Source organism: Carcharodon carcharias, chromosome 12 (genome assembly GCF_017639515.1).
Source record: "Carcharodon carcharias isolate sCarCar2 chromosome 12, sCarCar2.pri, whole genome shotgun sequence".
Taxonomy (NCBI): Eukaryota; Metazoa; Chordata; class Chondrichthyes; order Lamniformes; family Lamnidae; genus Carcharodon; species Carcharodon carcharias.
In genome coordinates this window covers 129,092,466-129,106,492 of record NC_054478.1, presented here as the reverse complement: position 1 = coordinate 129,106,492, position 14,027 = coordinate 129,092,466, and the positions used below count along the sequence as shown (strand labels likewise).

At 44.1% G+C, this 14,027-nt stretch overlaps 1 protein-coding gene across 1 annotated transcript in view; it reads right to left on the bottom strand.

The window, feature by feature from the left end:
- The window catches only part of LOC121284978 (sperm-associated antigen 16 protein), a 1,312,939-nt gene that overhangs the window by 1,233,646 nt on the left and 65,266 nt on the right, over positions 1-14,027 (bottom strand). The window contains exons 5-6 of the mRNA XM_041201017.1: positions 9,762-9,899; positions 9,530-9,637 (exon numbers count right to left, since the gene is read on the bottom strand). Coding sequence (XP_041056951.1) covers positions 9,530-9,637; positions 9,762-9,899 — 246 coding nt within the window. The remainder of the gene's footprint in view (positions 1-9,529; positions 9,638-9,761; positions 9,900-14,027) is intronic.

The following is a 14,027-nucleotide window of genomic DNA, read 5'->3' as shown; positions in this document are numbered from 1 at the left end:
ATACAACCCTATCTCACCTCTTCAAGACTTTCAAATCAGGGTTTGAGGCAGTCTGGAGGTCATGTACCCCCGCCACATCTCATTTGCCATCCGATCGGGAGAGCAGTAGAACGTAGGGGCTGTTGATCTTGGTGGTGGATTGTTGGTTGGACCCAAATGTTTCATGTGTTTTTTCTATTGGTGAGTGTTGCAACACGCTGGGTCAGTTGCATTGCTGCAGTGGTGTTTTGGTACCTTGACTGGTGCTCATTTCTTTCTGGGGGATGAGAGTGTTATCCGTCCAGCTGTGAGTTGCATTCCTTCTTCTTCTTTCGCCATTTCCTGCATCTGGAAGCCTTCTGGGGTTGAGGAGAAGCCATCCAGTGGATGGAAGAAGAGTGAAGAGGTGGCTTATCTTTGTTGAGTAGTATTTGCGTCCGATGCTACCTGGTTCCAGTGGAGCCTGTGGTTTCATCACAGTGGCTTGTAGTTGCTAGGACCGAGTGTAGGTCATCATCTCAACCAACCTCACTATAATCGCTGTTGGAGGCAGAGGCTCCTATGAAAGCCGTTCTGGCTTTGTCATCACCCCCACTGGGGGTGCTGCGGTAACCTCCTGTGCTTTGGGTTGGTCTGGCTCTTGATTCAGTTCGGGAACCGGAAAAGGAGAAGAGCAGACCTGCTCCGTGAACAAGGAAGTGAGGTTATAAACAAAGTCAATATTGGGTTGCTACTTTGTAGTTGGGCTTTTGGGAGGACGAGTTTCTGGCTGTGGGGGTCCCTTGGTTGTCTCTACATCTTCTGCTGGTTGAAGCATGTTGAGAACTTAAGCAGGCATCTCTACTGAAGAGTGAAAAGGGCTGATTTTGTGCAACCTACATTACTTGTGTGATCTGTTTGTCACCATACCTTAATGGCTCTTGATTCATTCCAATGACCAGGAGTTGGAATTCCTCTGCACCGTAGTGTGAGGTGTCCATGGTTCAGACCCAGTGCCTTGAAGCCACAATTCTTTGTCTGATAAGGAGGTCACTCCGGGGTCAAAATCTAACTTGAAATTGGTTAGATGGACGCTTACTGACATGTCAACATTCCAGAAGGAGGAGCCGCATCATCTGATATTACCCAGGAAGAAGGGCTCTGTGTCTTCTGGGTCAGTGGTCCCAACATCCTGGATGGCTCTTGGATTGTCTGCATGGTGCAGAGGGTGCGACTGACATATCCTGCTGAAGTGTCCCTGTTTGTGAGAGTGGAAGCATTTAACAGCACTGGCTGGACATTGGTCCTTCCTATGGGTGTGCTTTGACCTGCAGCGTTGGCACGGTCGTTTAGCAGGGTGGTTCGGGGTTGGCTTACCCTGGTTCGGATGGTCGCTGTGCTTCTGTGGCTGGATGTGGTGGAAGGAGGTGTGGCTTCTGCCCCGTAATGTGCTCTCACCCCCAAAAATAGTCCAATGTTGGTCTCACAGCTCAGACAGCCTGATTGGCTGGACAGCCTTGTCAAGAGTGAGGCCTTCCTTGGCTTGGAGAAAGCCAGAGAGCAAACCATCTGCAACACCTACCACGATACTGTTTCGGATGAGTTCTGACTTTAGACCTCCATACTTACATTCTTCTGCCTTGCGGTAGAGGTCATTGATAAAGGAATCAACAGGCTCCCCAGGCTGCTGGACTCTCCTGTTAAATTTAGCGCATTCCAAGATCTTGTTGGATCGCAAGTTGAAAAAGAGGTCTAAAGATTTTAAAACAACTCCAAGCTGAGCAGACGATTCATCAATGACTTGCCTGGCAATATTATCATCTCCGATTGGTCCAATTGAATAAAGTAATGTGCTAACTCGTTCTGCCTCCAACTTTTTATTTAATCCTGCAGCTCTGATATATATGGGTAACCTTTTTCTCCAATAACTCCAGCTCCAATTATGAGATTGGTCTGGGCCATAGGTAAGGCACATGGTGGCAATGACAAAATGAGATCCATGGTTGAAAAATTTTAAAGTGTTGGTGTCTCCTTATGAGATCAGAGGATTTCAAAATGGCACCTCTGTTATTGCTGATGAGAATATTTTTGCCCACTTCGGACTTTTGGCGCGACTTTTAAAATAGCAGCAATAGGCCAAGAGGAGGAAGAAGTTGCAAAATGGCCATAGGTCGGGTTACAGCTGTGGGCCAATAGAATAGCATCAGCTCACCGCGGATTGGGTCTGGGTTGGTAGGGCAAAAGTCTCACTGGCTAGGAGGCCAAACATTTAGGAGGCACTCAGGCTTTCATTTAAATTGGGATTTCTGCATGATTGATGGTTTCTTTTCACTTTCATTGTGCTCCAGACTCAGGGGCTACATGGAGGGGGCATTGACTGATTTTTCTGCCTGACTGATTTTTAAAAGAAATAGTTCACAGGATTGGCTGCCCTGGACCATTAAAAAGGTTGTCTCTCACCTTGCAGGCTGCCAGCTCTGCTTTGTTGAAATTCCTTCCACAGGGATCCAGTGTAGGCTTTAGCTCCTGCTTAACTTCTGCATTTTTTTCTACTGTCAGGATATTCTGTCTCTAGTGCTTTTCAGGTGAATATTCTGAGCTTCTTGGTTCTTGATTGAGGTCTTTTTTAGAGCAGAAATTCATTACGGGTGTCCATTTCTTGATTTTTCGGTCTTTTTATATAGGATATAGATTTTGATTTCCAGCGGCCACCACGTTTTGTTAGGTTGTTGCTATTCAAGGTGTGCACAGTCTAGGCCCATTAGGCAGTCTTGTAAAAGTTACCTGGAAGTTTTTATTAACATTACTGAACTATGTACATATTTACAGTAGAGGGTACAGGTATAGAAAGGGCTCCATGGTATCTCCTCACGTGTTGCTACCTGGCTCTACAGTGCTAACCTAAGCTCTAGGTCAGGTGCCTTCTTACATCATTGGTGGGTGGTATGGTACTCAGGTGCAGGTTAACCTTTAATGTACCAGATCCATCTGTACATTACCCACCTCATTCCAACGGGTGCAGTTATGCCATGAATTGCAGACCCAGCCTCCCAAAAGTTGTGCCAAATGCATTTCATAGTCCAAGGTTTTTAATAAGTGTTTCCATAGCTGTTGGGACACACAGTACAGATGTGCTTTAGTGCCACCACTGGTGGGGAGATGTCATTAAAATGTGATGGCTTTACATAGGCAGATTGCATTATAGACATGGATGTCAGAAGTTATAATGGAAGTAAAAGTTAACTCAAAGATTTACAAAAACAGGACAGCAGTAAGTACAGTAAGATTTGTAATATATTCTAGATAAACTATAATTTTCTGCTACATAAATGTATTGTTTATTTCATCTTTTTCTGTTGGCAGGGAATATTGACACAAAGGCCAGAATGTTAAATGGAGGCGGTGGCACCATTTGAAAAGTCAGGGTTAGCCCACCTCCCCTTATCTGGGTTGTCCTGAGTTGATTTCCGACCGTCAGGCCATAAATTGGTTCTGGGCAAGTCTTCTGCCTCCATCTGGTAGGAAGTCCCACCTCAAATCAGCCAATCAGATGGGCTGACTTTCTCTAGTTGTAACAGCATCACCTAGATCGATGACCACTGCTGGGACTGCAGGCAGACCCCAACAAAAATCATTGATGGAGCCGGATTAGGAGGTAAATTGGGGTTTTCCACTGGAGCCAGTCTGGCAAACCCCAGCGAGGAGGGTGGAGGATTGGGTTCAGGACGGCAGAGGGATGGGAGAAATCACGCAGGGGATGTCCATGTGCGGCCTTCATTGGGCACAGGTTGCCCAAACAGGAAGAACACACCTCCAGCCAATATAAAGGCCATCCCGCTGCTGGTAAAATACCAGTGGCGGCCAGGAGCCCTTAACTGGCCAATAATTTGTAACCATTCTATGATTCTGTTGTACAGGGCTACATGAAGAAGGCAGGGGAGTCATTATAGGTGAATTCCTCCTTCAGCACCGACATGACAGACTGAATATAGCTTCCTTCTGTGCTATAACCATTCTATGATTCTATTATTTTTAATTGGCCACTTAAGGGCCTCAACTGGCCCAAGGGTAGGTCCCGATGCCTCCTCTGCCATTGTTAAAACACTAGTGCAAGTAGGTAGGTGATGGACATGTCACTGCTGCCATGGCACCTGATGTTACCCACCACCATGTTTGTTGGCTTTTTTTTCTCTTTCATTGCGCTCCAGACTCGGTGGTTACATGGAGGGGGCATTGACTGATTTTTCTGCCTGACTGATTTTTAAAAGAAATAGTTCACAGGGCTGACTACCCTGGACCTTTAAAAAAGTTGTATCTCACCCTGCAGGCTGCTAGCTTTGCTCTGTTGAAGCTGCTTCCACAGGGATCCAGTGGAGACTTTAGCTTGAGCTTAACTTCTGTCTTTTTTCCTACTGCCGGGATCTTCTGTCTCTAGAGCTTTTCAGGTGAGTATTCTGAGCTTAAGCTTAAGCCTGTCAACCCACTCCCAGGGGGCTGTAAAATTCCACTCAAGGTTTTTGGCATCCCATCCAAACAAGCAATCCAAGTTGATCTGCAACATTCGGTGAGCTTCAAGCAACGTGAAAACAAGACCTTTTTTGTACTGTGCATAGAAAACAAGTTCCTTTGAATTTTAGTGTGCTAAACAGACAAGAATGCAGAGGAATTTGTTATTTTGGAAGATTGTCTTCTTGGAATTACAGTGCGTTTTGAAAACCATAGTTGTTTTTTAAATTACTCCAAGGCCCTATCTTTCTAATTTCTTCTAGCCACATAATTTTTTTAATTTTTTTCATGCGATGTGGGTGTCACTGGCAAGGCCAATAATTGTTGACCTTGAACTGAGTGCCTTGCTAGGTTATTTCAGAGAGCAGTTAAGAATCAACCACATTGCTTTGGGTTTGGTGTCACACGGAGGCCAGGCAAGAATGGCAGATTTACTTTCCTAAGGGACATTAATGAACCAGATGTGTTTTCACAATAATTGTTGATAGTTTCTTAGTCACCATTACTGAGGCTAGCTTTCAATTCCAGATTTTTTTTAATTGAATTTAAATTTTACCAGCTGCAATGGTGGGATTTGAACCCATGTCTATACAACATTAGTCTGGGCCTCTAGATTATTAGTCTAGAGTCTTTAGCCCTACACCACTATCTCATCTACTGAAATAGCTGCATTCCTCCAATTTTGACTTCTTGAGCATCCCTGATTTTAATCACTCCAGCCTTGGCCTTTGTGCCTTCAGCTGCCAAGCCCCTAAGCTCTGGAATTCCCTTCCTAATCCTCCCTGCCTCTCAATCTCTCTTTGCTTCTCTGCCCTCATATGTCCATATGTGGCTACCCTCAGAGAAAAAAAATCTTCTCACCTTTGTCTTAAATGAGTGACCCCTTATTTTTAAACAGTAACACTTAGTTCTAGAGTTTCCTCTTGTGGGAGAATCTAGAGCTAGTGGTAACTGTCTACAAACAAACAAGGAGCAGGAGTAGGCCATTCAGAGCTTCTAGCCTGCTCCGCCATTTAATAAGATCACGGCTGATCTGATAGTAACCTCAAATCTGCATCCTGCCTAGCCCCGATAACCTATCGCCCTCTTGTATACCAAGAATTTATCCACCTCTGCCTTAAAAATATTCAAAGACTGCTTGCACCATCTTCTCAGGAAGAGAGTTCCAAAGACTCATGACCCTCTGAGACAAAGAGTTTTGCCTCATCTCTGTTTTAAATGGGTGACCCCTTATTTTTAAAGAGTGACCCCTAGTTCTAGATTCTCCCAGAAGAGGAAACAATCTTCACATCCACCCTGTCAAGTCCCCTCAGGATCTTACATGTTTCAATCAAGTCGCCTCTTACTTTTCTAAACTCCAGCAGATAGATACAAGCCTAACCTGTCCAAACTTTACTCATAAGACAACCTGCCCATTCCAGGTATTAGTCTGGTAAGCTTTCTCTGAACTGTTTCCAATGCATTCGTATCCTTCCTTAAATAAGGTGACCAATACCATACACAGTACTCCAGATATGGTCTCACTAGTGCTCTGTATAACTGAAGCATAACCTCCCTACTTTTGTATTCAATTCCCCTCGCAATAAATGATTACATTCTATTAGCTTTCCTAATTACTTGGTATGCCTGCATACTAACCTTTTGTGATTCATGCACTCAGACACCTCTGCATCTCAGAGCTCTTCAATCTCTCACCATATAAATAATATGCCTCTCCTTTTTTCTTCCTGCCAAAATGGACAATTTCACATTTTCCCACATTATACTCCATTTGCCAGATCTTTGCCCAGTCACTTAACCTATCTATATCTTTTTGTAGCCTCCTTTTGTCCCCTTCACAACTTGTTTTCCTACCTATCAGTGTCATCAGCAAATTTGGCAGCCATCCCATCCAGCCCCTTATCCAAGTCTTTTATATAAATTATAAACAGTTGCTGTCCCAGCACTGATTCCTGTGGCACATCACTCATTAAATATTGCCAACCTGAAAAAGACCCATTTCTGCCTACTCTCTGCTTCTGGTTAGCTAGCCAATCTTCTATCCATTCCAATACGTTACCCCCTATCCTATGAGCTTTTATTTTCCGCAATAACCTTTGATGTGGCACTTTATCAAATGCCTTCCGAAAATCTAAGTACAGTACATTCAAAGGTTCCCCTTTATCCACAGCACGTTACTTCCTCAAAGAACTCCAATAAGTTGGTTAAACATAATTTCCCTTTCACAAAACCATGTTGACTCTGTCTGATTACATTGAGCTAATCTAAATGCCCTGCTACAGCTTCTTTAATAATAGCTTCTAACATTTTCCCTATGACAGATGTTAACCTAACTGACCTGTAGTGTCCTGTTTTCTGTCTCCCTTCCTTTTTGAATAATAGAGTTATATTTGCTATCTTCCAATCTAATGGGATCTTCCCTGAATGTAAGGAGTTTCGGAAAATTAAAACCAATGCATCAACTATCTCACTAGCCACTTCTTTTAAGACCCTAGGATGATGTCCATCAGGACCCGGGCACTTGCCAGCCCAAGCTCCAACAATTTACTCAGTACCACTTTCCTGGTGATTGTAATTTTCCTGAGTTCCTCCCTCCCTTCCATTTCCTGATTTATAGCTGTTCCTGGGGTGTTACCTGTATCCTCTATAGTAAAGACTAATGCAAAATACCTGTTCAATTCATCTGCCATTTCCTTGTTTTCTATTATCAATTCTCCAGACTCACTTTCTATAGGACCAATGCTCACTTTGTTAGCTGATTTAATTTTTAAATATTTATAGAAACTCTTACTATCTGTTTTTTATATTTCTGACTAGCTTTCTCTCGTACTCCAATTTTTCTCTCCTTATTAACATTTTAGACATCCTTTGCTGTTTCTTATATTCTGTCCAATCTTTTGGCCTTCCACCTATCTTTGCACAATTATGTACTTATTCTTTGTTTGATATATCTTCAACCTTTCTAGTTAACTACAGAAGGTGTGTCCATACCTCAGACCTTTTCTTATTCATTGGAATGTATCTATTCTGTGTATTCTGAAATATCCCCTTAAATGTTTGCCACTACTTCTCTATTGACCTATCCCTCAATCTAATTTGCCAATTCACTTTAGCCAGTTCTGCTTTCATGCCCTTATTTAAGTTTAAAAACATAGCCTCGGACGCACTCCTTTCTCCCTCAAACTGAGTGTAAATTCAAGCAGATTATGGTCGCTGCTACCTAGGGGCGCCTTCACTATGAGATCATGAACTCAAATGCAAGAAGATGACAGAGATGAGGAAACATTTCTTCTCTGAAGGTAATGAGTCTTTGGAACTCCCTTTCTCAAAAGGCAGTGGAAGCAGAGACTTTGAATGTTTTCAAGGCAGAGGTAGATAGATTATTGATAAATAAATGGGTGATTGGGGACAGGCAAGAGGTTACAGTCAGATAAGTCATGATTTTTTTGAATGGCGGAGCAGGCTTGAAGGGCCGAGTGGCCTACTTCTGCTCCTAACTCATATGTTCGTATGAGAACGGTCCTGTGAAGTGCCTTGGAATGTTTTACTATGTTCAAAGCACGATATAAATATGTGAAGGATCGTCAACCTGAAATGTTAACTTTGTTTTTCTCTCCACAGATGCTACCAGGCCTGCTGAATATTTCCAGGATTTTTTTATTTCAGATTTCCAGCATACACAGTATTTTGCTTGTGTGTACTCCAGAGAAACAGAAATACAAAGGTTTTAAAAGTGAAAATGTGATTTGTTAAATTAGAAGTCATAAGTGTATTCATATAGGTACCTTTACAATAGCATGATTACAAATGACAGTATACTTCATCAGAGAGCAATATCATCTTCATGCATAAATATTACTCCAGGAGGAACTGAACACTTAGTCCAAGTTCACTTCTAAATAGATTAAATCATATTTCTTAACCCTTAGTAGCCGATACTTTACAGATTATACAAATTATGGCAAATTTCACTTCGAATGAAGGACAGTGACGTACGTAATGATTCTTGAGAACAGATTAAAGATTTGGAAAAGGGGATTATAATCACCTGGAATTTGCAGCTGTAATGATGGCAAAAGCATACATCATTACGGTGTAAAACTGACAGGAACTTGCACAATTAAACGTGGAAAACTAGAAGTTCAGTGATGCCCTGTTCATCCACAGAGTACACTGTTGCAGTCTTCACAGATGCAATCAACACAATCACTGATTTGACATGAACTTCAACTTTTTTTTAACCACTAACCTCGCTATAAAAGCTAATGAAAATATTAAGCCTTAATCAATCAGAATTAACTTTGTTACTAAGGAGCACTAACTCAATTATTGTTGAACACGCTCTCAGGCCCTGGAAAAAAACTAATTTCACAGGTACGGAGTCACTCTCTGTCAGATGAAAAAAACATGCCATTTTGAAATTAAATTTAAGGTATTTCAACTTCTTCCTTAATCCTATGCCCCAATCTTTATTTTACTTTCTGTGCAATAATTAAAATGTAAGTAATTTTGCATTTCTTTAAAACTTTCTGCTTTTACAACGTGATCGGGCTAATTATCCTGCATGCTGCCTATCCTGTTCAACGACACCACAGGTCTATAAATGGCATCAAATTCAAAGTGATGTCAGTAAAGAAGAAATCTATCCTTTATACATCCTAAAGCTTTATGGGCTGTTTTCTTCAAGGTCAGCGGCAAACGTTGTCCCTTCACCACTGACCCCAAAATCTGGGCCAATATGTGGGAATATTTGAAAGGGAATCTCAAAGATACAAACAATCAAAAGAAGCTGTAGAGTCCAGCAACACTGTGAATGGTATGTTGGGAGGGCCTAGCAGCAGTGGAAGGTGGAAGACCTCTAAATGAGACCCCCAGTTGTCAAAACATGACCCAATTCAGTAATCTCCACTATCACTGCACTTATTTGAAATAGTACTTAATAGCAAATAGAACCTCCAAGACTGAAAATCCTGGTTACTCTTTTCTTTTATAAAAGATGAGTTTAACATTTTCAAACTTGGTTGCACTTTCCAAAGACAATTTAAAATATCACGCATTTCCTTACCTTTTAATATCATTAATGAGTCTGTTCTTTTCTTGTGCCACACGCTTATGATGCATCCTATGGAAATCACGTTCTTTCCTAAGTTTTACTAATGTTTCGCTTGCTGTGCTGTAGATTCAAAAATTGGCAGGTTTTCACTGTTGCTAAGGTGATAGGAATATTTCATACACATATGTTTCCATGTAAAATAATTTCTGCACTTTCAAATAACATTAAATTATTTACTACATACTTGGTTGTTATCTTGCAGCCCTCAAGATCTTTTTTCAAATTTTTCACCTCATTCTCCAGCAGCTGATTTTGAGCATACACATCAGGAACAAATCCCACCTCCTCCAATTTTAGTGAGCCTTTTTGCAGCATTTCATACCTGATATGACAAAATGTAAAACGTACGATTTTCAAGCAGATGTCTTATTGATTTATATGTTTCACTAACAATAACTAGAATGAGAAAAGCAACAGACGCATGTTCAAATCTTCTGGCATGACATGGAGGGAGAAACAAAATAGGCTACATGTTAAGAATAATTATAAATGAGGGAGTAAGAATATTAAAGGATATTCTGAAATGTCATTAAATGAATACAAAGAATATAAAGGAATAAAATATATCAGCTAGAAGTTCTGGCACGTAGGAAGGAAATAAATGTTCTGGAAATGATTGAAACTTATTCAAAATCAAATGAAGATTGAGAAGTTAACTTGCAGGGTTCTGTGTGTTTAGGAAGATACCAGGAAGGTAAGGCAACAGGTGGGGCAGAGTTACTTGTTGGAGAGAGAAGCATTGCAACAGATTTCGATGCTAGAAGTTGTACTGAGTCTCTTTGGTAGAATTAAAAGAATAATGAAAGGAAAATAGTTATGGGAGTATGCAAATGCATACCAAAAAAAAAACCATTGGGAGGCTGATGCAGTTTTCTGGGAGATGCCAATACAGATGAGTGTTCTGTAACATTCCCAGGGGATATCAGTTTTCCTCACGTTGACTGGCGTGCATACAAGCATGAATTAATGAAATTCTGAGGCATTAATTTTTAAAACAGTACATTAAAAAACCCACAAAGGTGAATGCAATCTTGGATTTAGTTCTAATAAATGAGGGGAAACAACAAGCAGAGTATGGAACTAATGATCCACAGACATAAGATCAAATATCACCAAGGTAGATGGGGAATTTAAACTCAGTTAATTATCAAATCTGAATAAAAAGCTAGTATCAGTAATGATGACTGTGAAATGATGAGATTGTTATAAAAACCTCTTGGATTCATTTATGTCTTTTATGGAAGGAAATCTGCTGTCTTTACCTGATCAGATCCAAAGCAATGTGGTTGACTCTTAACTGCCCTCTGAAATGGCCTAGCAAGCCAAGCTAGGGAGGTGGCTTGCCACCACCTTCTGAAAGGCAATTAGGGATGGGCAATAAATGCTCATATCACATTCACATCCCATGAATGAATAAAAAAAGATATTTGAGATCCTGTAACCATAATATACTGACCTTTAGGGTAGTCATGAGATTAGAAACTATGGGCGTAATTTTCCATGCCTGCTGGCAGTGGGCATGATAGGTTTCATGATGGCGGGAAGGCAGGTCGCGATCATCCTCTCAGCCCATCAATGGCGGGCCGCATTTCCCGCCAACGGTCATAAGAGAGCACATTGTAATACATCAGCAGATCACTGAAAGGCCATTCTGTCAGGCTCTTGCATCTCCCCGGATCATCTGTCCACGTCCTGTGGGAAAGCACGTCGACGTGTTTCACAACAGCATGCAGGTGACGTGCACTTGGCGACCTTATCTTAGGGGAACTGGTGGTGAGAGATCAGCATTGTTCTGCAGAGATTGGCAGGCTTCAGGGATGATGGGGGGGCCGAGGTGAAGTGCCACCCTGCCACAGAGGCGACTGTTGTTGGGGGGGGGGGGGTCCGAGGGCAACTGCTGCCCAGCCTCAGGTGACCGTCATCGGGGGCAACTGCTGTGCCTAGCCATGGAGGCAACTGTTGTCAGGACAGGGGGATGTCTAGGGGCAGCTGCTGCTCAGCTTCAGAGGTGGCTATTGTTGATGGGGGGGGGGGGTTGGATTTCCAGGAGAATGGCTGCCCAGCCTCAAAGGCGACTGTTGGGAGTGAGGAGAGTGGGCAACTGCTGCCCAAGAAATCAAGGTGGGGGGCAGGGTAGGTGAGGGAAGTGACACCTGTATAAAGTGACCTGTAACTCTGCAACTGAGACAGTTCAGGCACAGTCACAGTGATATCATTGGGGTCAGGCTCCTAGACTGCCTGCCCACGCAACAACATGGAGGCACCAAAGTGTTATCAAGCACTCCAGACCTTACCGCCCCCCCTCCCCGCGCCACAGACTGTGAGTCCGCGACTATTTACTGGACCGTGGAGCAGTTGGACTGCACACATTGTACAATCTCCTTGCCAACACTGGCCATGTAGCAGTCACAGCTGGAGGAGCTCACAGTCCCTTGCAATCTCAGCATCCTGGTTAGGAGCAGTCTCCCCCATGTCGCAGGCTGACAGGGCAGCCATGCAGTGCACTCACCTGTGGCCTTCCGAGGGGTGGCCAGCACTGTCCGGAAAGCATTAAGGGGACATCACACAGGGCCAGGAAAGGAGCTAATTACAGCCATGTTAACCACAACTCTTTCTCTTTCATGCCACAGGAGGTCCACATCAGGAGCATGGAACCTGGTGACCTAGCTGTATGCCTGATGGCCTACAGAGAGCAGAGAAGATGGAGGAGGGAGCAACTGAGGCTCCTGGCTGCACAAAGGCAGGAGCAGCAACCTCAGGAAGAAGGGGCTGCCAGGGCTCCCGCACACACAGTCCAAGAGCGAGAGTGACCCATAGCTGGTCGGTGCCTAGTGACACCCAGGGTCTATAGACACTGTCTGCCATTCCTGTAGATGACCGAGAACCAGTGTCACCTATGGCTGCGCATGTCTAGGGACCTGGTCGCTCACATTTGCCACTTACTGCAGGACTTGGCATCAAGGGGACATGGAGGGCATCCACTGCCAATGGCTGTGAAAGTGACCGCGGCGCACAATTTCTACTCCAGTGGCTCCTTTCAGGGCTCCACAGGCGATCTCTCTGGGATATCACAATTCACCACCCACAAATACATCCATGAGGTCAGGGATGCCATCTTCTCACGTGCACACAACTTTGTGCATTTCGCCCAGGACCAGAACAGCCAGGATACAAGTGCCATTGGATTCTTCCAGATCTCGGGATTTCCGCAGGGGCAGGGTGTGATTGACAGCACCCATGCGCTCTGGTCTCCATCGCTACACAAAGTGAACTACATCAACCGCAAGAGATTCCACTCACTGAATGTGCAGCTGGTATGCCACCACCAGAAATGCATCCTGCAGGTGTGCGCACGGTTTCTAGGGAGTGTGCACGACACCTACATTCTCAGTCAGTCACAGATCCCTGGAGTCTTCTAGGATCCACAGAAGCTGCAGGGATAGCTCCTCGGGGACAAGGGCTACCCACAGAGGCTGTGGCTGATGGCACCCAGGCTGCGGCCTCAGACTGCAGCAGAGCAACGATGTAATGAGGCTCATGCTGCAGCTCGCAACTCAGTGGAGCAAACCATCAGGATGTTGAAGATGAGGCTCCGGTCTAGTGGAGCCCTGCAATACAGTCTGCAGAGGGTGTCACGCATCATCATCATCTGCTGTGCCCTTTACAACCTGGTGCTGCAACAGGGAGACAAGCTGGCTGAGGAGGAGATGGAGGAGCTGCATGTCTCCACCAATGAGTAGGACACCAATGGGGATGAGACTGAGGAGGTCCTCGAAGGCGGCAATGACGGGGACGAGGCCCTCACACTGGCTAGACAAGGCAGGCGCACTCAGGGGGCCCTCATCGCTGCTAGATTTGTGGAGGATGATGACAACATGCAGTGAGGTGACCCCATAGATCCTCACATCGCATCTGTGAATGTTTGACTCAAGTCTGGCTAATGGCAGCGTGAATACCTCTATATTTGATGCAGTGGAGGCCCTATCAGTCGCTCGATTGCAAGAGGATAATGACGACATGTAGTGAGGACGCTCCATAAGTCTTCACATAGCATCTGAGAATGTCTGACTCCTGTCTTGCCAAGGGCAGCTTGCTTGCACTCTGTGATCAGGGTCATATCACAGAGACGCAGCCATGAAACTTTAGAACCATCTGATACTTTGTCTGCCTTCAGCACCTGAGCCCTTCAGGAGCTGGAACACAGCATTAATGGTCACACATGCTGAAGAGATGGGGGCCAGCCTCTCCTTAAAGCTGCTGAGAGCACATCGAGAGAATGAGAGAACTCTGTGGTGCCTGCCCACTACATTCTGGCAGCAATGACAAGTACCACCGAGGTGCAGGCATCAGTAATGTTTCCAGAGTGTGAGGCTGAACCATTACTTTGGTCTGAAGGCTGCACAGAGAACAGGGCTGAGACACCTGCCTTTATCTGGTGCAGAAAGGTTTC